A 23,505-nucleotide genomic window follows, 5' to 3' on the forward strand; every position below is an offset into this window, starting at 1 on the left:
ACCCATGCCCCCTCCCTTCCCCTCCCTCCCCTTTGCCCTATCTAAAGTTCCTCCATCTCCCCCCTGCCCCCCCTGCATTCCCCATTGTGGATCAGCATTCACATATCAGAGAAAACATTCAGCATTTGTTTTTTGGGGATTGGCTTAATTCACTTAGCATATTATTCTCCAACTCCATCCATCTACCTGCAAATGTCATCATTTTATTCTCTTTTAATGCTGAGTAATATTCTATTGTGTGCGTATGTGTGTGTGTGTGTATGTGTATGTGGGACATTTTCTTTATCCATTCATCTACTCAGAATATGATAAACAATCAATCAATAAATATATGAAAAAATGTTCACTATCTCTACCAATTAGAGAAATGCAAATCAAAACTAAGATTTCATCTCACTGCAGTCAGAATGGTGACTATTAAGAATACAAACAACGGGGGCTGGGTGGTAGAGCGCTGGGTGGTGGCTCAGTGGTAGAGCGCTCGCCTGGCACATGCTAGGGTCGATCCTCAGCACCACATAAAAATAAATAAAAAGGTATTGTGTCCAACTACAACTAAAAAATAAATATTAAAAAAAAGAATACAAACAACAATTAGTGTTGGTGAGAATGTGTGGTGGGGGAGCTCACTCATACATTGCTGGTGGGACTGCAAATTGGTGCAACCAATACCGAAAGCAGTATGGAGAAAACTTGGAATGGAATCACTATTAGACCCCCTTTTTTTTATCCCACTCCTCGGTTTTACCCAAAGGACTTATAAACAGCACACTACCTTGACGCAGCCACTTTGATGTTTATAGCATCACAATTCACAATAGCTAAATTGTGGAGCCAACCTAAATGCCCTTCAGTAGGTGAATGAATAAAGAAAATATGGTATATGGTATACACAATGGAATATTACTCATTAATAAATAATATAATCATGGTGTCTTCTTTTTTAAAAATATTTATTTCTTAGTTGTACACAATACCTTAATTTTGTTTATTTATTTTTATGAGGTGCTGAGGATTGAACCCAGGGCCTCACACATACTAGGTGAGCGCTCTACTGCTGAGCCACAACCCCAGCCCCACAGTGGCTTCTTAAGATTTTGATTACACAGCAAGGTACGGTGGCGCACTCCTGTAATCCCAGCAGCTCTGGAGGCTGAGGCAGGAGGATAGTAAGTTCAAAGCCAGCCTCATCAGTGGCAAGGCACTAAGCAACTCAGTGACATCCTGTCTCTAAATAAAATACAAAATGGGGCTGGGAATGTGGCTCAGTGGCCAAGTGCCCCTGAGTTCAATCCCTAGTACCCCCCCCCAAAAAAAAGAGTTTGATTACACAAATTCTGCAGCCCGGTAGCAATGTATACCAACTTCTGGAGCTTTCTTTGGTTCTGCACTCACTTTTTATCACAGAAGATGCCGCTTCACCAACCTCACCAAATGAAGCAATATGTTTCATCTTCTTTGTAAAACATACCAAGTGATGATGTCCCAACATACTAGCTGGTAGGGCTACTCCAGTTCCCTGTACCCACAGGTGAGTTAACAAATGTTATTAAATGCATAACAAATGTTGGTTAAATTTGTTTTGAAATGTGTTGACACCAATACTTGTTACATAATTCCATAGTTAAGCAGATATTTTTTTTTCCTTTGTGTAATACTGGGAATTGAAGCTAGGGGCACTCTATCACTGAACTTCATCCATAAGCCTTTTTATTTTTGTATTTTGAGAGAGGTTTTCACAAAGCTGTCCAGGCTGTCCTTGAAATTGTGATCCTCCTGCCTCAGTCTCTTGCATTGCTGCAATTACAGGCCTGTGCCACTGTTCTCAGCTCAAGAAAATATTTCTTGCAACTAATGAAAATGATTGTGAAAAGCACAATTTTATTTAAATAGCATAGTAGTTAAGAATCTCTGCATTTGACTTGTAGATCCTTTACTTACTAGGTCCATGATCTTGGAAAATATATTTCACTTTCCTTTGCCTCAGTTTTCTTTTCTTTCTTTCTTTCATTCACTTTTTTTTTTCTTTAAGTACTGGAGAGTGAACCCAGGAGTGCTTCACCACTGAGTTACATAACTATTATGATTTGGATATGAGAGGACCCCCAAAATCTCATATATGAGACAATGCAGGAGTGTTAGGAGGTGCAACAATTGGATCGTGAAAACTGTAAACCAGCGAGGTGCAGTGGTACACACCTGTACTCCAGCAGCTGGGGAAGCTGAGGCAGGAGGATGGCAAGTTCAAAGCCAGCCTCAGCAACTTAATGAGGCCCTAAGCAATTTAGCAGACCCTGTCTCAAAATTTAAAAATAAAAATAAAAAAGGCTAGGGATGTGGCTCAGTGGTTAAGCACCTCTGGGTTCAATCCCTGGTACCAAAGCAAAAACAACAACAAAACAAACAAACAAAAACCACTGAAACCCAATTGGTGTATTAATTCACTGATATGGATTAATTGGGTGATAGCTATAGGCAGGTGGGGTATTGCTGGATGTGGTCGGTTAATGGGGGTGTGCCTTAGGGTTTATATTTTATCCTTAGTGAATGGACTCTCTTTGGTTTCTGGTAGCTGCCTCCTAAGTTCCTTTCCTCCCAACAACCTTCTGACATGATGTTTTGCCTCACCTCTAGCCCAGAGCTATGGATTTAGTCGACCATGGACCAAACATCTGAAACTGTGAGAAAAAAAATAAACTTTTCCTCCTTTAAAGTTGTTCTTTTCAGTTTTGTTTTGTTTTTTTTTTGTCATAGAAATGCAAAAGCTGACTAAAACAATCCTCAACACTTTTTATTTTTTTAATTTTGAGATACAGTGTTACTAAGTTACTAAGGTTGATCTTGATCTTGCAATACTCCTGTCTTAGCCTCGGGAGTAACTGTGATTACAGGCATGCCCACCATGCCTAATTCCTTGGCCTAAATTCTAATCAGTAAAATTAGAGACAACAGTTGCTAATTTATAGGATTGCTGTGATGATGAAATGGATGATTCTGTAGAACTGGTTGGATTTAGTTGGGAATAGGGTGACATGTTTCAGAATATTACCTGGGAGACAACTGCTCTGAGCAGGGTGACACAGAAATTTCCATAGGTTGTAAGTCAGGATCATATTTCTAGTTGTTCTTCAGCAGCATAAACATCAAAGGCTGCCAGGTAAGGTGATGCACACACCTGTAATCCCAGTGACTCAGAAGGCTGAGCCAGGAAGATTTTGAGTTTAAAGTTAGCTTCAGCTAAGCAAGGTCTTAAGCAAATTGGTGAGACCCTGTCTCAAAATAAAAAAAAATAAGAAAAGGGCTGGGGATGTGGCTCAGTGGGTAAGTACCCCTGGGTTCAATCCCCAGTTTCAAAAAGAAAATAATAATAAAATAATAAATAAACATCAAAGGCTTTTCTGTTTATGGGATGTCTTGAACATATGCTGCAGCGTTTTTCAAACTATATTAATTTTCTACTGCTATTGCAGCAAATTGCAAATTGCTACAAACATAGCAGCTTAAAAAAAACAAATTTAATATTTTACATTTCTAGAGGTCAAAAAGGGTAAAGTGGGTCCATAGCACTATATTTCAAATGCTGATAGATGCTCCAAAGGAGCCTTTTCCAGATCCCTTGACTTTTTATTTTCTTTTTTTTCAGATAGAGACTTGAAATATTTCCCAGACTGGTCTTCAACTCCTGGGCTCAAGCAATCCTCCCATCTCAACCTGAGTAAATAATGGGGATAACAGATGCATGCCACTATGCCTGGAATCTTTTTTCAACTTCTTTTTAGCATTCATTTTTTAACCTTTTATTTATTTATTTATTTTAAAATGTAGTTGTAAATGGACAGAATGTCTTTGTTTATTTTTATGCAGTGCTAAGGATCAAACCCAGTGCTTCACACATGCTAGGTAAGCACTCTACCACTGAGCCACAACCCCAATCCCTCTTTTTTCAACTTCTAAATGCTGTCCATATTCCTTGGCTTGTGAACCTCTTTCATTTTCAAAGAGCAATCACATCAGTCCAAAGTCTACCTCAGTTATCATATCTCTGAATCTGCCCCTCCTGATTCCCTCCTATAAGATCTTAGTTATTACGTTGGATCTACCTTGATAATCCAGAATTATCAACCCATCTCAAAATCCTTAAATTAATTACATCATCAGAGTGCCTTTTTGCCATTTAAGGAAAACATCTTCAAGCCGGATATGGTGCACACCTGTAATCCCAGTGGCTCAGGAGGCTAACACAGGAGTTCAAAGCCAGTCTCAGCAACAGTGAGGCATTAAGCAACTCAATGAGACCCTGTCTCTAAATAAGATACAAAATTGGGCTGGGGATGTGGCTTAGTGTTTGAGTGCCCCTAAATTCAATCCCTGGTACCCCTCCCCAAAAAAATCATCATAAATTCTAGAGCTTAGGATGTGGGCATCTTTTTTTAAATAATTTATTTACTTTAGTTTTAGATGACACGATATCTTCATTTTATTTTTATATGGTGCTGAGGATTGAACTCAGTGCCTCATGCATGCTAGGCAGGGGCTCTACCTCTGAGCCACAACCCCAGCCCAATGTGGGCATCTTTTAGGAAGAGCATTATTATGTCTACCATAGTCTATCCTCCAAAGATTCAAGTCCTTTCTTAGAATATATTTGTTCTTATAAAATATTTTAGGACCTTTCTAGGACAAGAGTTGGTTCTCTTGGTTTTGCCAGATCCCAATTAATAAATTGAGATTGTAAAGTTCTACAATTAAAAAAAAAATGAGAGATTGGTCAAAAATGGATTTTGGGGGCTAGGAGTATAGATTAGAGATAGAATAGTATGAGGCCCTATCTTCAGCACAAGCAAAACCTATCTGCCAATTCTGAGGTCCCCAAAAGTCTCAAGCCCTCACAGCATCAACTGCCAACATGCCAAAATTGATTCTAAGGGAATCAATTTTTTAAGGGAATATTCCTCTCCATCTGTGGATATGTGGAACTAGAAAATAAGTCATCAGCAGAGCCTGGTAGCACATGTCAATAATCCCAGCTACTCATGAGGCTGAGGCAAGAAAATCCCATGTTCAAGGCCAGCCTGGACGACTTAAAGTCTGGAAATGTAGCTTATTGGTAAAGTGCCTTGAATTCAATCATTCAATCATTAGCACCAAAAAAAAAAAAAAAAAAAAAAAAAAGAAGAAGAAGAAGAAGGAACAAGTTAACAAGTTTTCTACTGCTGCAGCACACTGGTGCAACACATGTAGGATAATAGTTTTAGACATTACTACTGTAGATTTGATTGTACTCTAAGGAACCAGAACTCCTTGGAGAAATGGTTGATTCCAGAACTGATACAGGGAAAGTATAAACTAGGCTTGAAACATGTTGTTATTCAAGAAGGCAAAGAAAAGCTAAAAAGTGGTAAGTTCATGATAAAAGGATACAGAAGACAATTTGAAAGGACTCCCACCAACCAAATCAGAGATAACTTAGTTATCAAAATAAACAATATTGGGCTGGGGTTGTGGCTCAGCAGTAGAGAGCTCACCTAGCGCATGCTCGATCCTCAGCACCACATAAAAATAAATAAATAAAGCAAAGGAATTGTGTCCAAGTCCAACTACAACTAAAAACTAAATATTAAAAAAAAATATATTGGTGGCCAGGTGCAGTGGCACACGCCTGTAAACCCAGTAGCTTGGGAGGCTGAGGCAGGAGGATGGTAGTTCAAAGCCAGCCTCAGCAAAGGCGAGGTGCTAAGCAATTCAGTGAGACCCTGTCTCTAAATAAAATACAAAATAGATCTGGAGATGTGGCTTAGTGGTGGGTGAGTGTCCCTGAGTTCAATCCCCAGTACCAAAAGAGGGAGGGGGGGGGATATATAAAACTGTTTTTGTTTGCAAAAGACATAATTATCTCTTAGAAAACTCAATAGAATCAATTGACAAAGTAGGAAAACCAAGAAAAGAGTTCATTAAGTTTGCGAGATAGAAAATCAATTATATTCCTCTACAAACAAAGGAAATAGTTGCAATGTTTAAAGTGAATGTGGAATTGGGGTTAGGAGTGTAGCTCAGTGGTAGAGTGCTTGTATAGCATGCACCAGGAGGACCTGGGTTAGATCCTCAGCATTGCAAAAATAAAATAAATAAAAAAGAAAACAAATTGGACATTTTGATAAGTGTGGCAGATATTCTGAGCATTGGCTCTTTTAAAGACTTTTCTGATATAAAATCAGTCTATCCTTTTATCTTTTTAAAAATATGTATTTTTGTAACTATTTTATTAATTTATTTTTTTATGTGGTACATGTTGATAAAGATGGCACCTGGAGCCCTTCTCTTCCCGGAGCTCAGGTCCATGACCTGTGTTAAGCCCATAAATATCAACACCCAGTTGGTGCTCTCTCTCTTACTCTCCCCCTCTCCCTCTCTCTTTCACCCCCTCTCTTCTCTCTCTCTCTCTTCCCTTCTCCTCTCTCTCTCTCTCCTCCCCTCTCTCTCTCTCTACCCCCTTCTCTTCTGCGACTGGCTGCTACAGTCCTGCTAATAAAATCTTAGGTAAACGGTTGTTTTGGCTTGTTGAATTTATGGAGCTTTTCCACCGTTCCTTACAGTACTGAGGATCGAACCCAGTGCCTCGCACATGCTAGGCAAGCACTCTACCATTAAGCCACAACCCCAGCCCTTCTTTTTATCTTTTTTTGTTTGTTTGTTTTTTAACCAAGAGTTTAAGCCAGGAATACTTTACCACTAAGCTACATCCCCAGCCATTTTTATTTTTTATTTTGAGACAGGGCTGAGCCACATTCCCAATCCTTTTTTAGGGCCTTGCTAAGTTGCTGGCCTTGAGGCTGGCATTAATCCTGCAACCCTCCTGCCTTAGCCTCCCTACTTGCTCAGATTACAGTTTTCCACTGTGCTGGGCTCCCTTGTATCTTTTTCTTTTTTAAAATTTTGTTCTAATTAGTTATACATGAAAGTAGAAAGCATTTTGACACATTGTACAAAAATGGAGCACAACTTCTCATTCCTCTGACTGTACATGGTGCAGAGTCACACCAGTAGTGTAATTATACATGTATATAGGGCAATAATGTCTGTCTCATACCATCATCCTTCCCTTCCCACGCTCTGTCCCCTCCCCTCACTCCCCTCTGCACAATCCAAAGTTCCTTTATTCTTCCTTACCCCCAACCCCCATTATGGGTCAGTATCCACTTATCAGAGAAAATATTTGGCCTTTGGTTTTTTGGGTTTGGCTTTTTTGCTCAGCATGATTTTCTCCAGCTCCATCCATTAACCTGAAAATGCCATAATATCATTCTTCTTTAAGGCTGAGTAATATTCCATTGTGTATATGTACCATATTTTCTTTTTTTTTTTTTTAATATTTATTATTTTTTAGTTCTCGGCGGACACAACATCTTTGTTGGTATGTGGTGCCGAGGATCGAACCCAGGCCGCACGCATGCCAGGCGAGCGCGCTACCGCTTGAGCCACATCCCCAGCCCCCATATTTTCTTTATCCATTCATCTATTAAAGGGCATCTAGGTTGGTTCCATAGTTTAGCTATTATGAATTGTGCTGCTATAAATATTGATGTAGCTATGTCACTGTAGTATGCTGATTTTAAGTCCTTTGTGTATAAACCGAGGAGTGGGATAACTGGGTCAAATGGTGGTTCCATTCAAGTTTTCTGAGAAATCTCCATATTGCTTTCCATAGTGATTGTACTCCCTTGTATCTTGATGCTGTGAAGTGGTGCCCTGACAATCAATCTGGTGTAAATATTTTGGCATTGGAAGGTGTATTACTTATGGTAACACTCAGTTTCTCTTATGAAACTTGTATGTGTTGCCAATTTCTATTCTGGTGCCTCCTCATCCTTCAAACTTTAGTCTTATCCCTCTCAGTATCCCCAAAGAATGCCTTGCATAATACTTATTGGTAGCTGTCCTTGATGATCTAGTGGTTAGGATTTGGCACACTCACAGTAACTGTTAGTGAAATTAGGTGATCCTTTTTCTCAACTTGGACCATCTTTCTGGTATTATTTACTACTGTTCCCCATATTCCATCTACCCCCTAGAACTCGCTATTCTCTGAACACTCCACATTCTTTGTTTTCTTGACTTTGTAAATATCGTTCCTAGTTCCTGAAATAAAATGACATCTCTCTCCCTCCCCCCCCCCCCCTCTCTCTCTCTCTCTCTCTCTCTCTCTCTCTCTCTCTCTCTCTTTCTCTCATGCTGGGATAGAATCCAGGATTTGTTAATGGTAGCAAATGCTTTTTCTATATTATGTTTTCTTTTTTGTGGTGCCAGGGATCACACCCTGAATTTCATGCATGAAAGGTCCCAAACTCACATTTTCTATTTTATTTTATGTTTGTGGTACTGGGGAATTGAACCCAGGAGTGCTCAAGCACTGAGTCACATCTTCAGCTCTTTTTTGTATTTTATTTAGTTGCTTGGGGTCTCACTAAATTGCTGTTGCTGGCTTTAAACTTGCAATCCTCCTTCCTTGCCTACCTAGTTGTTGGGATTATAAGCATGCACTACCATGCCCATTTAGCCCTGAACTCACAATTTTCCTGCTTCAGCCATTAGAGTCACTGGGATTACAGGAGGGCATCACTATGCCCAGCCACTTTCTCTATTATAAAGAAGTTCAATTATTACTTCTGGTAGGTTTCCCTGTTTCTCCATGCATTCATTCATTTACTCATCTATCCACTGACTCATTCAACAAAGATTGAACATTTTACAAGGCACAATGCAAGGCACTGAAAATTGACAGTACATAAAATATAGAGGGTCACCTTTATCATTCTCTTGAAGCACTATCAGGAGAGAAAGATTAATAAACAAGATTTATTATGTTCATGTTGATGAATATATAATTACCAATTATAATTATGGTAACACTCAGTTTACCATAATTATTTATTTTCTCTGAGATATATGCTCAGAGAAAATAAACACTACTGTTTGAGAGAATGTAACCAAGGAATCTTACTAGATTGGGATGGGTTGTGGGTAGAAGAGTTCAAGGAAGGCCTGAGGAAGGAAAAATGAATATCAATTTGGAGGCATAAACAGGCAAAATTGAAGCAAAAAAAAAAAAAAAAAAAAGATATTCCAGGGGCTGGGGTTGTGGCTCAGTAGTAGAGAACTTGCCTATCACATGCGAGGCGCTGGGTTCGATCTCAGCACCACATAAAAATAAATAAATAAGTAAAATAAAGGTATCTTGTCCAACTAAGACTAAAAAACTAAATGAAATAAAAGCATTCTGAACAACTACTAGATTTTATTTTATTTTTTTTAAAGAGAGAGGGAGAGGGGCTGGGGATGTGGCTCAAGCGGTAGCGCGCTCGCCTGGCATGCGTGCGGCCCGGGTTCGATCCTCAGCACCACATACCAACAAAGATGTTGTGTCCGCAGAGAACTAAAAAAAAAAATAAATAAATAAATATAAAAAAAAAAAAGGGAGAGAGAGAGAGAGAATTCTTTTTTTAATATTTATTTATTTTTTTTAGTTCTCGGCGGACACAACATCTTTGTTGGTATGTGGTGCTGAGGATTGAACCCGGGCCGCACGCGTGCCAGGCGAGCGCGCTACCGCTTGAGCCACATCCCCAGCCCTAGATTTTATTTTAAATCAGTAAGATAATTCATTAATTTGGAGACAAAGAATAGCGGTATCACCTGGGAAATTTGTAGTTTTCTAGATGAGATTATGGTGGACTGAGGTGGTGGTAATGAATATGAAGAAGTACATGAATTTTAAAGATCCTTCAAGGTAATATTCGTTAAGAGTCAAAGATGGGAAGCCTGGCGCAGTGGCCCTGGCCTGTAATCCCAGCTACTTTGGAGGCTGAGGCAGGAGGATTGCATGTTCCAGGCCAGCCCGACAGCCTGGGCAATTTAGGAAGCCTGTCTCCCACCTCACCCCCGCCCTGGCAAAAACAAAAACAAAAAACAAGTCAAAAGTAAAGGGCGACAATTGGTAGAAAGCTCTTGGATTCCATCCCCATTATGGCTAAGGAAAAAAAAAAACTCAAGGATCTGGCAGCATCACACTTATGCATGTCAATAACTAGCAGGTGAGCCCTCTATCAGCAATCCTCCAGGTTTGCAAAAGGCAACCTGAAGGTGGGGAAATCCCTAGCTTGGAGAAGCCAGTCAATCTGGTGTTAATTGAGTCCCAGCAAATTATGTCTGACCAGACCTCATCAGGTTGTTAGGCCCAAGTGAGCAAATTCTTTCTTTTTTTTATTTTTTTTAAGAGAGAGAGAATTTTTTTTTAATTTTTTAAATCATTTATTTTTAGTTTTCAGTGGATACAACATCTTTGTTGGTATGTGGTGCTGAGGATGGAACCCAGGCCGCACGCATGCCAGGCGAGCGCGTTACCGATTGAGCCACATCCCCAGCCCCAGAGAGAGAATTTTTTAATATTTATTTTTTAGTTTTCGGAGGACACAACATCTTTGTTTGTATGTGGTGCTGAGGATCAAACCCGGGCCACATACAAGCCAGGCGAGCGCGCTACCGCTTGAGCCACATCCCCAGCCCATCTTTCTTTCTTTCTTTTTTCAGCTCAATTCAATTCCGTCCAGCCCTCTCTGCCCGTTTGGGACTGTTCTGAGTTCCGGGCAGGACACGCGCATGCTTTCTCTAAGTGCCTGGAATGGCGGCCTCTGAGCTTGGTCCCACACTACGGTCACAGTGGTCACAGTGACTCCTGCCTGCCTCCGACACCGTGAGGAGCAACCGCGAGGACCACAATGCCATGGCGCCTTCTTGCCGAGGAGTCCCAAGACCTCGCGAGAATGCCACAACGCCCTTTGCGGCCCAGACTCAAAGCACCACCCCTTCCCCAGCCTAGGAAAGGTCCACCCTCATTGCCCGCCGGCCTTCCACTTGCGCTCGGCTCTCGGGTTGGCTGATGGGAGTCGGGTCAGTTTTTTCTTAGCCAGAAAGCGGTTCGAAAACTAGTTCCTCTTCTGGTCCCTCCTCCGAAGCCTGCGGATTGGATAACTGGGTCATATGTCACGCGCCTCCGCGGCAGCGCAGACGAGCCAATCAGGAGCTTGGCGTATTTTACAAACTGGGGGAGTAGCAGCAGCAGAACCCAGAGAGTCGGGGGAAAAGCGAAGAAAGTGGAGGCGACCCTGAAGGTTTCCCGGGAAGGTGTGGCAGAGTGACCCTGGGGTGAATGAGGCTGCGGGGCCTCATAGGGAGGAGAATACTTCGCGGTCCTGAGGGAAAGAGCAGTCTTGGGGTGAATGGAGGTGGCAGCTAAAAGTGCGGCCTTGCAGGCGCAGGGGGCTTCTGGACGCATGGATTGGGGCGGAGGTGGAAGTATAAGGGATAGCAGAACTCTTGCCCCGAGAACTGGTTGACTTTGATCCCGATCCTGCCTGCCTTCTTCCCAGTCTTAGTTGTAGCCGCCATGACCTCCCTACAAGCCAAGAAGGATCCGCTCCTCCGGGGTGTGTCTCCCACCCCTAGCAAGATTCCTGTTCGCTCTCAGAGACGCCCGCCTTTCCCCACAGTCAAATCGTGCGTCTTGGACCAGGAAAATCAAGACCCAAGGGTAAGAGGATCCTGGTAGGTGAAGAGAGTGGTTACTAGGAGGCAACACACACTAGTACTGCACCCCAAAACTGAATCCCAGTTTTTTGTCCTCCCCTTTCCCTAGAGATTGGTGCAGAAGCCACCGCTCAGTATTCAACGTCCCCTAGTTGACTCAGCAGGCGCCAGGTTGAAAACCACGCCTCAAACAGAGAAATCACAAAGATCGATGGGTCACACTCAGCTCCGGAACCCCTTGGAAGAGCTTAGATCTAGCCCTAGGGGACAAAATGTGGGTCCTGGGCTCCCTCCCCAGACAGGTACTTGGTGGAGTTCTCCTTGGTTGAATGGGAAGGGCCCAGTGGGGTTTGGGGGCTTTGCACTCCCCCTGGTCATCTGATATTACTATAAGATTCCTGGTTCCTGCTCCAGGAAAGCTCTTTGCTCTTAGAAGCCCTCTCCTTCCTTCAGCAAAATGTCCTCTTCTGAAGTCTTTTCCAATTCCCCCAGTCACATCAATTGCTCTGTTCTAATACTTTTTAATATTTATTCTATAATCTGTCTATACTCTATCTTGAGCCTTTCAATAATTTGATGATAGAGGCTTTGTCTTATTTATTGTTTGGCTCCAGTGCTTAGAAGAGTATCTCATGTAAAGTTCTGTGAACATTTGGTGAGGTGGGTTCAATCATCTGGCTCTCTTTTGCTTACTCTTGTCCATCAGGTTGTCTGTGCTAGGGTTCTTGGCCTTTCAGCCTTCCCCTTCCTGTTCCTTCTCACTTTTTCTTCTCCTCTAACTTTACAGAGGTTCCAGGGGCCATAGAGTTTGTGACTGACCCTGCAGCTCTGGCCACCATCCTGTCAGGTGAGGGGGTGAAGAGCTGTTCCCTGGGGCGCCAGTCCAGTCTGGCACAGAGAGTACTGGTTCGAGGGAGCCAGGGAGGCACAACCCGGAGGGGCCAGGTAATGAGAGAGGATGTGAGATCAGGTGGGGGTGGACTAAGAATCCTCAACTAGTGCTGATAATCTGTTGGTGTTCCCAGGGTGCTCGGGCCTCTGCATACTTGGCCCCTAGAACCCCCATCCACCGATTAGACCCTGCCAGGGCTTCATGCTTCTCAAGGCTTGAGGGACCAGGACCCCGAGGCTGGACTTTGTGCCCCCAGAGGCTAGAGGCTTTGGTGAGTGCCCTTGAAGGGCTCAAGTGTTCTGGGAGTCCCTTCCAGAGATAAAGCTGGGCCCTGGAAGAGAAGTTATCTCATGAAGGGCCAAGGGATTCTGTTAAGGAATATGGGGTTGGTGGTGAGGCCTAAAGCTTTAGGTCCAGCTCTGACTCTGCTTTCGTTTATTGCTCCTATGGATCAGATTCCACCTTCAGGACCTTCCTTTCACACCTCCACCCGTCCCAGTTTACAGGAGCTAAGAAGAGAGACAGGTGGCAGCTGCCGGTGAGAAGGAAGGGATATGGGAGAAGGTGATATAGAAAAGAATGAACCAGTATCTGAGTCAGGGGTCTCTAGAGCTGAGGTCTTTCACTAGCTTTGGGACTCTACCAACCTAGGAGGGAATGGGGGAAACCTGTGACTGCCCAAGTTGAGCCTTTGGAATAGGGTTCAGGCCTTCATAATCAGACTTCAGTATGACATGGAAGAAGAGAGGGATAGAAAGGTAAGGTGCTATTTATTTTGGCTAGAACACAGTCTGTGGCAATAAGTGGGATTTGGGTTTAATTCCTAACCCTTACCACTACTATTTGAGCAAGCATGCCCTAACCTCTCTGAGCTTTGGTTTCTTTATCTATCCATTTTGTATCATATCCTGTTTTTACCATAATTAGAGGTTGCTGTGAAAGTGAAATGGGATGATATTTATAAAGCACATGCCAGGCTCATAGTTGGTATTCAATGACTGCTATTATTCTTATTGTCATCAGAACTTCAATCAACCAGGCCTCAGGATTGCACCTGGAAACCCCAATGAAGGCAGGTGAGTATGTCTGGCACTGGGGAGAGAAGGGGGCTGCCTGCAGCAGGCAACAAGAAAAATAAGAAAAAGCTCATCAGTCTTAGGGACTGAGGTGAGGAAGTGGGAAGGCAGGGAGGTCAGAGAAGAGGAAAGCTAGAGATATAGATCAGTGGTAGAACACTTGCTTAGCATTCATGAGGCCCTGGGTTTATTCTTTGCACTGCAAAAAATAAAAATAAAGAAGGAAGAAGAGAGCTGGGCATGGTGGTATATGCCACCAGCTACTCAGGGAGACTGAGGGAAGAGTATTGCCAATTCAAGGCCAGCCTGGTTAACTTAGCTGAGATTCTGTCTTCAAAAAAAGAATTAGTAATGTAGCTCAGTGGTACAGTCTCCCTTTCAATCCCCAATCGTTGGTAGTAGTAGTAGTCATGTGAACTGTTGAATAGTAATAAGGGTGGATAGAGTAAAGGACCCATTTATTAGTAGCACAGAGAGGAGAAAAAAATGGAAGAACTGACTTTCTGAATGGTCCAGGGGTTGACCCAGTTATATTTGTGTCCCCATTTCTGCCCTATCCCTTGACACTTCTATAATATTGACCTTCCACTCTCTGTTGTGTCCCTAGCCCCTAGCACCCTTACCACTCCCACAGCCCACTCAGTTTTCAGATTGCTAAGTGCTTATCAAGGTAGTATTGGGTTTTCAGGTGATACGCATGGGTCCTTGCCCTGAAGGGCAAATGGGGGCCCTTAAACTGGTGTACCTTCTTAAGAGGCTACAAAGGCCTATCCCAGATTTTCATGCATGTTTTTAGATACTACAGCAAATTTCCTGTCTTCTTGTTACTCTTTCCCTAAAGGAGAACCTGAGGTTATCCCTAACTCAGATGAAGGAGGAGGGGCCCTCCTGGGTCTGGCCCAGCGAGTACCATTAAGAGAAACCCGAGAGATAATACACACCAGGGTGAGATGGGACCCTCCTGGATGGGGAGTACTGGAGATACTTAGGGAATTTCACTGCAGTGGCCTACATTGAGGACTGTGGGTAATGCCAGGCAGTCTTGGGCCTCAGGATGTTATTAGGTCTGAGTTGGCCCCAAATGGGCCCAACCCTTCTCAGAATGGGACTGAACTACTTCTTTTTACCAGGTATCTGGGGCCTGGGGTGAGAAGTCACAAATTGCTATATATTTGTATCACCTTCAGATCAGTCCTGAGGTTAAGACACATCTGATCTTTGGCATCCCTTCATTCCACAGACATTTTACTGACCAGCTACTGAGTGTGGGTCTGTACTATGCATATTCTAGAAGAGGGAGACAAAAAATAAGCACATATGCAAAATGTATAGGATGTCAAATGGTGATATTCTCTGTAAAAAGAATAATAATAAGGTGCTAACCTGGTATGATGGCACATGCTTATTATAATCTCAGTGACTTGGAGGGCTGAGGTAGGAGGATCACAAATTTGAGGCCAGCCTCAGCAACTTAGGTTCCCACTAAATTGTTTAGGGGCTTGCTATTTCAAAAATAAAAAGGGCTGGTTATGTGGCTCAGTGGTAGAGCACCTGGGTTAAATTCCTGGTATCAAAAAGAAAGGTGCTAAAGGGACATTGGGATTGAGGGAGTTGTTATCACAATTTAAAGTAGATTGGGCAGAGGACTCTCTTGGAGAAGATGATGTTTAAGTGAAGAGAGGAATTGAGGGCATGAGCCATGCAGATATGTAGGGAAGAACATTCCAGGCCAAAAGGGCTGTAGATGCAAAGACCCTAAGAAGAAAATGTGCCTAGTGTTTGGAGAAAAGAGAGGCCAGTCAGAAGCTGGGCTAGGTGGCGCACACTTGTAATCCCAGCAGCTCAGGAGGCTGAGACAGAAGGATTGAGAGTTCAAAGCCAGCCTCAGCAAAAACAAGGTGCTAAACGACTTAGACCTTGTCTCTAAATAAAATACAAAATAGGGCTGGGGATGTGGCTCAGTGGTTGAGTGCACCTAAGTTCAATACCTAGTATCCAAAAATTAAAAAATTAAAAAAAAAAAAAAAGAGGCCAGTCAGATTGAAGCAGAGTAAGGAGAGATGAGATTACAGCAATAACAGGATCAGATTAGGTTAGGACTTATAAACAAGTGCACACTCTTGGCTTTTACTTGGAATGAATGGAAAGCCATGGGGAGAAGGAATGAATACAGGAATGACATGATTTGACTTCAGTCTTGAAAAAAAAAAAAATCACATTGGCTGCTGCAGTGAGAATAAGACAGGAAAACAAAAGGGAAAGAGATCACTCTCTACTTTTTTCCTCTCCATAGGACAGCCATGATGCTCACCTGATGCCCTCCCCTGCCCAGTCCATTCCTGGCCGTGTGATACCACCTTCTGTCACTGGCCCATCACCCTTTGGACAGGCTCAGCGTGTACCCTCTCCTGCTCTTCCAGCTGTGGTTTGTATCAACAACTCCTAGAGGCTGGGCAAGAGCAGAACAGTCTGGCTAGAGATCCTGCTAGGTATAGGTTTTGTTCCTGCTCAACCATCCACATCTCTCCCCAGACTTCACATTCAGTGTTGCGTCGCCTCGCCATTCGACCCAAAACCCAATTCACACCCATCCCATCAGTCCCCAGAGTTCATCAGGTAAGAGAGGGCAGTGGATATAGCTAGCATGGACCAAAATTGGGGAAGGAAGGAGATGGATGGGTACAGGAAGAATTAAGAGAGAGACAAGGGTCCCATCTGTGGGTGCTGGGCCTTGCTGACATCTCATTTCTGTCACAGGCCCGATGGTTGAGTGGCCTCTCCCCTCAGTCCTGCCCTGAAGAGACTGCCCTGCCCTGGGTAAGTATCAGAAGTCTTTCCATGCTAAAAGCCCTTTTGCTGTCCCATTGACTTGGAGGCTTGGCAGTTTGAGGCCAGTATGCTGTTTGTCTTCAGAAGTTGCATGCCTCTGTATCCTCCCTGCTTCTCCTGCACCTCCTAGTCTAGGTCCAGGACTTCTCAATTAGGAACTTTGATCCCTTCCTCCTGAGCATAGCACTCAGACTGATTTTCCTGCCACTACTTGGCTTTCTCACCTGCCCCCTTTCCTTTTTTGTGGCAGGAACAGATTGCAGTACGTTTGTTTGATCAGGACAGTTGTATAAGATTGCAGGAGGGGACTGGGAAACCACCTGTGGCAAGTTCTTCTGGACCTCACCCCAACAGGATCCTCAACCTCCAAAAGCTAAAGATACAGGTGGGTCTGTGAGGACAACAGCTTTGATGACTGTTGGGGAATAACAGAGCTGGGAAAGGGGGATTTGGGAGGATAGGGGTAGAGAACTGTGGGTAGACTGTGAACCTGCTTCTTAATTTCACACTGGGGCATACTCTCACACCATAGCGCATCAATATCCTGCAGCAGTTGTTGCGACAGGAGATAGAAGGACTGGCAATGGGCAAGTACACTCCTTTAAATGGATCCTCCTCTCTGGATATTGCTGAACTTCAGCCCCTGCTGGATGAGATTTCTAGAACTCTGAATGGCCCAGAGCATAATTCTGGGACATCCCACCTTCCTGAATTATCACAGCACTCTGGGATTCCAGAGCCCATCCTTTCAGAGGAGTGTGAGGAACCACAGTCCTGCCCTGAGACAGAGCCTGAGGTGGCACAGTCCTGCCCACCAATAGACCCAGGCCCCCCAGAGTCCTGCTGCAGGACTGAACTAGAGATACCAGAGACTTCCTTCCAGGAACAGCCTGAGATACCAGAGCCGTGCCTTCCAGCAGAGCCTGGACCCTTGCAACCCAGCCCCCAGGGGCAGACTGGATCCCCAGAGACTTGCCCTAGGGTAGAGCTGGAGGTTTCAGAGGCCCGCTCCCTGGAACCTGGAAGCCCAGAGTCCAGCCCATGGCCCTGCTGCAGTCAGGGGGCTCCTGCAACCACCAGCCTGACCTTCTCTTCTCAACACCCACTTTGTGCCAGCCTCCCTATCCATTCACTCCAGTCTCTGAGGCCTTTGGCAGGCCAGGCAGGTAAGGAGTTGGTAGGGAAGAGATGGATTCAAAGAAAGTCCTATCTTTTTCACTGGGTGTGAGGCCCTGCCCCACACCCCATGGTAACATGCCTTCTTCCCTGCAATGTTATCCCACCTGTCCCAGCCTGGATCCCTTGGGAATAAGGGAGGAACTACTTCTCTAGCCTTGTGCCCTAATTGGCTTGGCCCTTGTGGAAGGGAAAAGGGAAGTACATGGTAGGGGTGTGGGATTCCAGAGCTTCTCTAAACTCTTCATGACTCTCAGGCCCTAGCAATCTGGCCCCTCGGACACTGGCCCTGAGGCAGCGCCTTAAAGCATGTCTCTCCACCATTCACTGCTCTCTTGAGACTCGCTTGGATGATGAGTGTGCCTTCTACACCAGCCGAGCCCCTCCCCCAGAACCCACCCGGGTCTGCACCAACCCTGTAGCCACAGTGCTTGAGTGGCAGGATGCCCTGGTGAGCCTACAGTCCATGGCCATGCTGTGTTTGCACAGCAAACCTTCAGAAAGTGGGGTGGGGGTGGGGAGGCACGTGGCAGCAGGCCTTGGCTCCTTTTCTAAGAGGCAATGGGATATAACAATGTTTCTCTCTCTCTTTCTCCAGTGTTTCATTCCAGTTCATCCTGCATCCCCTCAGGGCTCTCCATCATGAGGCCCCTCCCTCCACCTACTCCAGTCCTGCCAACCTCACCCCCCTTTCCTTTAGCCCTTATTTATTGTTGGTCTGCCCATGGGATTGGGAGCCAACATCCTTTTGTCCTTCAATAAATTTTCTAAAGTGTCCAAATGTCCAGCCAGTGAGTTTTCAGCGTCCAAATGGGGCAACCACTGCTGTTGCTCTCCAGTTGCCCACATGGTGGCAGTGTGTTATAGTTTAGAGGATGGAAGCCAGCCTGGAGGGAGGAAGCTTTCCCATTCCTGACCAGCCCACCCCCTCAGCAAGCTCAGTCTGTGGGCAGCTTCAGAATCATCATCTCCTTGAGCCTTGAGATCAGTTCCAATTCTAGGAACTATTCCCTCATCCCTTAGAGCTCCTCTGCTGGAACTTTCTCACTGTCCCTTGCAGTGGCCGGCACCAGATACTCAGGAGGCTGAAGCAGGAGGATTGTTTGAGTCCAGGAGCTGAAGAGCAGCCTGGACAACATAGCAAGACCCTGTAACCACCTGTCTTCCTGCCCTAGGTGGAAAGGCAGGAGCATAATACCCAGATCTTTGGAATTCTCCTTTGTCAGCATCAGTCTGACTGGTTATCACCCAGGCCTACAGAGGCAGGCCCCAAAGTTCTCCTGGAGCTGATAATTCCTCCTTTCCACAGCAGAACAGAAACTTGAGCTGTCTTCTTCTTTGTCTCTCTCATAGGCAGACCTTGCCAGAAAAAACTAATCCTGACAGATTGATACTGAAGAGTGGGAGTCCTTGGGGGGGGCGGGGGAAGGGCCACTTTCCCCTCACTCTGCACCAAGTTAAACAGCCACACACAGTCCCCCAACCTTACTTTATTAGAAGAGGCAACAGCAGCTGTAACCCCAGGGCCTAGCCCAGAGAGGAGTGTAATGGGGACTATACAAAATGAGTTTTGAATGTGAGGAAAGAATTCACTGGTCCCTCCAGTTAACAGGAAGGCTGCCAAAGCTGGAGCCTGAAAATGGAGATGAGAGAGGAGGAGATGGCATGGCAAGAGAAAACTGTCATTATCGAGGACCAGCCTCTACCCTGTTCACTAGAGGGGTTCCTTTTTCTGTCTTTCCCTAACAAGTTGACAGGGCTTCTGAGCTTCACTAGTGAGGCTGCCTCCCAGCTACTGGCAAAAAGGGGAGGGCCAACACCTCTCAGCTTTCACTGGCACACCTGTGCATGGGATAGTCCCTCCCTAAGCCACTTTGCTCCTCCTCTGGCCAGGCCTCTTCCCCTCCCTACCCTCAAGTCCCAAGAGTCAGCCTATTTAGGGTGCCTCCAGGAGCAGGAGGTTCCACCCTGCCATGGCCAGGTTCTCAAATGATAGGGTGTTGCCTTGGGTAGGACCCCAGGAGGTGGGTGAGGGCTGGAGCGAAAGGGTAAGCGAGCAAGGGTGCAGGGGGAATGGTGCCCGGCTCAGTCCGGGTAGATGATGAAGCCTGAGAAGGTGCTGTATTTGTTGGTGTTGCCGCCATGCACCTTCCCGCCGTCCAGTTTGATGAAGACCTCGTCGCCCACATCCAGGTGCAGAATGACGCTGTTGCTGGCATAGTCGTAGTTCTGGTCTGCATCCTGAGCAATGGCGCTGGCCCGGACCTATCCAGAAAAGAGAGGAAAACCACCTAGTCAAGCTTTGCGCAACGCTGGGGCAGTCCAGGGGTCAGACCCAGTGGATGCTGTTTGGCATGGGAAAGGCGCTGAAGGGCAGTGGGCTGTCAGTATTGGAAGGACAAGGGTAGGACATCGCTGGGCTGGTTCTTCAGGCTCTGCCATTCATTAGCTGTGTGACTGAGGGGCACACATCAGGTCTTCTCTGGGCCTCAATTTGAGCTGTAACATGGGGGTACTAATAGAACCTACCTCATGAAGTTTTTGGAATTTAATGAGTTACATGAGTCTATTCAAAAGAGTGGTTTGCATACAGAAAATGTTAAATAGGGGTTGCTATTATTATTCTCACTTAAAAAAATAAAATCAACCTGCTGGATAATTTATAAGGATCTGTGCCGGCTCAGACCTCCTGTTAGTCCTAAATTTGCGTTTGCTTCCGTGCTAGGGCAATAGGTGTGTCTCCGAGTGTGCCACAGGGTGCCGGCCCTGGGAAGATGTACTGCTATGCTCTGGCCTCTGGGGCGCAGGGTTTCCCAGCGGAGCAGTGGCCAGCTGGTTTCCCCACGTGGGGGGTCGCCTTCAGCTGGAACAGGAGGCCTATCCTATCCTATGGCCTCAAGGCAGTCACCTCCAGCAGCCAACCCCCTCCCCATTCCCCCTTTTTCTGTCCCACCGGGCCGGTTATTAACTTATTAATTATTCATCATTATTCTAATCATTATTTACCATCCCCAGGGCTGCAGAGCCCGCGCCGTGGAATACAGAGTGGGAATCGTGCAGTTCCCACCCCCTCCCAAACCAACACACTCTAAATACATACTTGCCCCTTTGGCCGCCTTCTAGGCTTCCAGCATAGACCAAGCATGCCTACTTGGTGCCAAATGCAGATAGACGCCATCACTCATACCTTCATACTCCCTACCCACAAACACACTCAAATATGCACACATTCTCATTTCCTTACACCTGTATACTGCCTCTCCCACACACAGACACGCAGGCACTCCAAATCCCTTTCCTTGGGTTCCTAGGGAGGTCCTGCAGGATGAGACCCCAAAGCAAGAGTGGGAGGTTACTATCAGTGGGGTCCTCTTGGGCAGGGAGGGCATTAAATTCTTGCAGAGCCAAAGGCTCAGTTTGAGCCCCAAGAAGCAGGCCTACTTAACTCCCTCCATTGGAGCATTCAGAGGTTACCACTCAGCCCAATCTCCCCTTTGGCCTGAATGTCACCCAGGCAGCTTCCTCCACCTCAGTCTTCGGCCTTTTTCCACCTTTGTATGTCTGGAGCTGAATCCTTGAGGCTATTTTCCCTAAACAAGGTGGCAATGACTCTGACCACAGGGGCAGCAAGCATCTGAAGCTGGAGGCTCAGAGGTTACTACAGAGGATTTGGGGCCTACAAATCAGGCCATGGTTCAAGGCCTAATATCTCCCTATTCCTTGCCTTCTTTCTCCTCCAAATCTTTCCTTCCACAACTTAATTGGCCCCTGGACTGTTGGACCATGTCCCATCTCTACCTGCAGATATTCAATATTAGCTGAGGGTAACAATGAGTCTAGGCTTGGCCCCAGACTCTCTGTCTGGCAAGTGAGCAAGCAAGTGTTTCTTTCTTTCTTTCTCTCTCTCTCTCTCTCTCTCTCTCACCTTTTCCTTCCTTGAAAATCCAAAATGAACTGGCTGCCAACTGCCCATCCCTGAGACATGGATTCCATTCTAATTCCAAAGAGCCAGATTCCAGGTTCCCACCAGGGCTGGAACAGCCAAAGGCTAGGAAGGCTGCCTTCAAGAGAGAAGGCTGCTCAAGATATGACTAAAAAAGAGGCTGAATGGTAGGGTAAGATGCCAAAGACCCTTGGTATGGTTGCCTAAAGCTGGAATGTGAGGTCACTGCTGCAGAATCATTAAGCCTTGAGACCTGGGTTTTAATTCTAACACCATGCCTCACACCCTGTGAGACCCTGGGCAGGTGATTTTCTTTCTCTGGCCCCCAATCCTTTTTTTGGCTAAATGAACCTGTTAAGTTCTTGGCAGCCTGGCATTCCTGGATTCCCTGATGCTGTCTGGGATAGGAACTAAGTTGTGGAAAGAATGAATGGAGATTTAGGAGGCTACCAGTCAGATATGACACTAGGTAGGAAAAGGGCATCTCACCTGTCCATTCTTCATCAAATCCGCCCACATGCTAGTGCCATCGCCGCCGCGCATGAGCACGTGGTAAGCAAAAAAGTAGACGCCAGGCATGGGACAGGTGAACTTGCCGCTGGCTGCCTCATAAGCGTTGCCCACGTTGGTCACCACGTCGTCAAAACGCAGTACCTCATAACCCTCATGAGGCCGCCGAAGGCCCGCATAGAAGGCAATTCGAGGCACGTAACCCGCTGGGGACACTGCCCCGCCTGGGCCTGGGCCGGGAGGGCCAGGGGGACCTGGCCTGCCGGGCTCTCCTGGGGGCCCTCTGGGACCTGGGGGTCCCGGGGGCCCCCGCAAGCCTGCCTTCCCGCGCCGGCCCACCTCCCCCTTGGCACCTGGGGGAAAGGGTGGCACAGAAGCAGAAGTGCTGTCGGATCCCTGTCCTCGGGACCCATGCGGGTCACACACCATGCGGCAGCGACCCAGCATCTCATAGTGCGCCGGCCCGCGGGAGCTGTGCACCAGCAGCGGGATGGCCACCAGTAGCAATAGCACCATGGCCACCCCGACGGCCGCGCCTGCCACCCGCTTGCGGCGGCTCAGCCGCGACGCGGCCAGGGCCAGCAAATCCTCCTCACTTTTGGGCGCAATGGCGGCAGAGGCCCGGGGCTCGCCGCGGGCCCAGGAGGCTGTGGCCCGGCTCGGGCCTGGGTCTGTATCCCCCCGACGGTCGCGCCCGGCCCCCCGGCCCCTGTGGGCGCCCGCCGCAACGGTGCCGTTCCCCAAACCGTCGGTCAAAGCGGAGGTCTCCCAGTAGGGTGGGCCAGGGGCAGCTCCAGACTGTTGAGAACCCGTGGTTTTCTATTACCCTCCTGTGCAGTCTTAACGATCCGGGACGCCTGAATCCACGGCTTCTTGGACGGCTGGTTTCTTACAGGTCTAGGATACCTGCTCTCCAAAGAGCTGCTTTTTCACGGATGGCGGTGTCTAAGTCTTAGGCTACCCATACGAATGAATCGCTCCTGGCTGGAGCAGGGACTACTCCCCGCGCTCCGGACGTCCTGGGTTCTAACTGAGCTGCGGGTAGCGCCCACTGGACGCGACCTTCTCCTAGGTTTTGCGCTTTACCTCTTGGAAAGCACTCATCCACCTTCCTCCTCCAGCCACGGCCGCAGCCTTTGCTAGAGCCCTGGCCTGGCGTCTCTCTCCTGCAATCGCTCTCCCTCTCTGCGTCCCTAACCTTCCTCCCCTTCTTCCCCCCGGCGGCAGTGCGGGTGGTGTGAGTCGCCGCGCGGCGGGAGCCACTATAAGTGGCCGAAGGCTGAGCGACCCCTGGTGCCCAGAGTGGGAAGCGCGGGGGCGGGGCAGGCAGGGCTGCTTCACACAACCCCCCCACACACACACTTTCAGGGTGCCCCTTTTCCGCTCTCCTACGTTCCTGGCTAGCTTTGAGGGTTCCGCAGGGATTCCTGGTCACAGACCTTATCCTTACTTTTACACTCTATAGGGAGTTTGGCATTCTCAGAGCCCCGAAAAAGCCA

At 46.5% G+C, this 23,505-nt stretch overlaps 2 protein-coding genes across 2 annotated transcripts; one reads left to right on the top strand and one right to left on the bottom strand.

Annotated features, from left to right (window-relative positions):
- Positions 1-11,118: 11,118 nt before the first annotated feature.
- Positions 11,119-18,289, top strand: TROAP (trophinin associated protein). Its single transcript, XM_081311615.1, has 15 exons — positions 11,119-11,178; positions 11,424-11,584; positions 11,690-11,882; positions 12,368-12,525; positions 12,606-12,743; positions 12,928-13,010; positions 13,496-13,548; positions 14,390-14,493; positions 15,842-15,973; positions 16,081-16,164; positions 16,306-16,365; positions 16,628-16,762; positions 16,910-17,543; positions 17,811-18,004; positions 18,152-18,289. The coding sequence occupies exons 2-15, from the start codon at positions 11,441-11,443 to the stop codon at positions 18,197-18,199; spliced, it is 2,160 nt and encodes a 719-aa protein (XP_081167741.1). The 5' UTR covers positions 11,119-11,178; positions 11,424-11,440; the 3' UTR covers positions 18,200-18,289.
- Positions 18,290-19,074: 785 nt separating this feature from the next.
- C1QL4 (complement C1q like 4) lies at positions 19,075-23,161 on the bottom strand. The gene is made up of 2 exons (XM_081311868.1): positions 21,986-23,161; positions 19,075-19,818 (listed from the first exon to the last, which is right to left on the bottom strand). Exons 1-2 carry the CDS (start codon positions 22,520-22,522, stop codon positions 19,639-19,641), a joined length of 717 nt encoding a protein of 238 aa, XP_081167994.1. The 5' UTR covers positions 22,523-23,161; the 3' UTR covers positions 19,075-19,638.
- Between the last annotated feature and the right edge of the window lie 344 nt (positions 23,162-23,505).

Source organism: Spermophilus citellus, assembly GCF_964194105.1.
Source record: "Spermophilus citellus genome assembly, chromosome: 10".
NCBI lineage: Eukaryota > Metazoa > Chordata > Mammalia > Rodentia > Sciuridae > Spermophilus > Spermophilus citellus.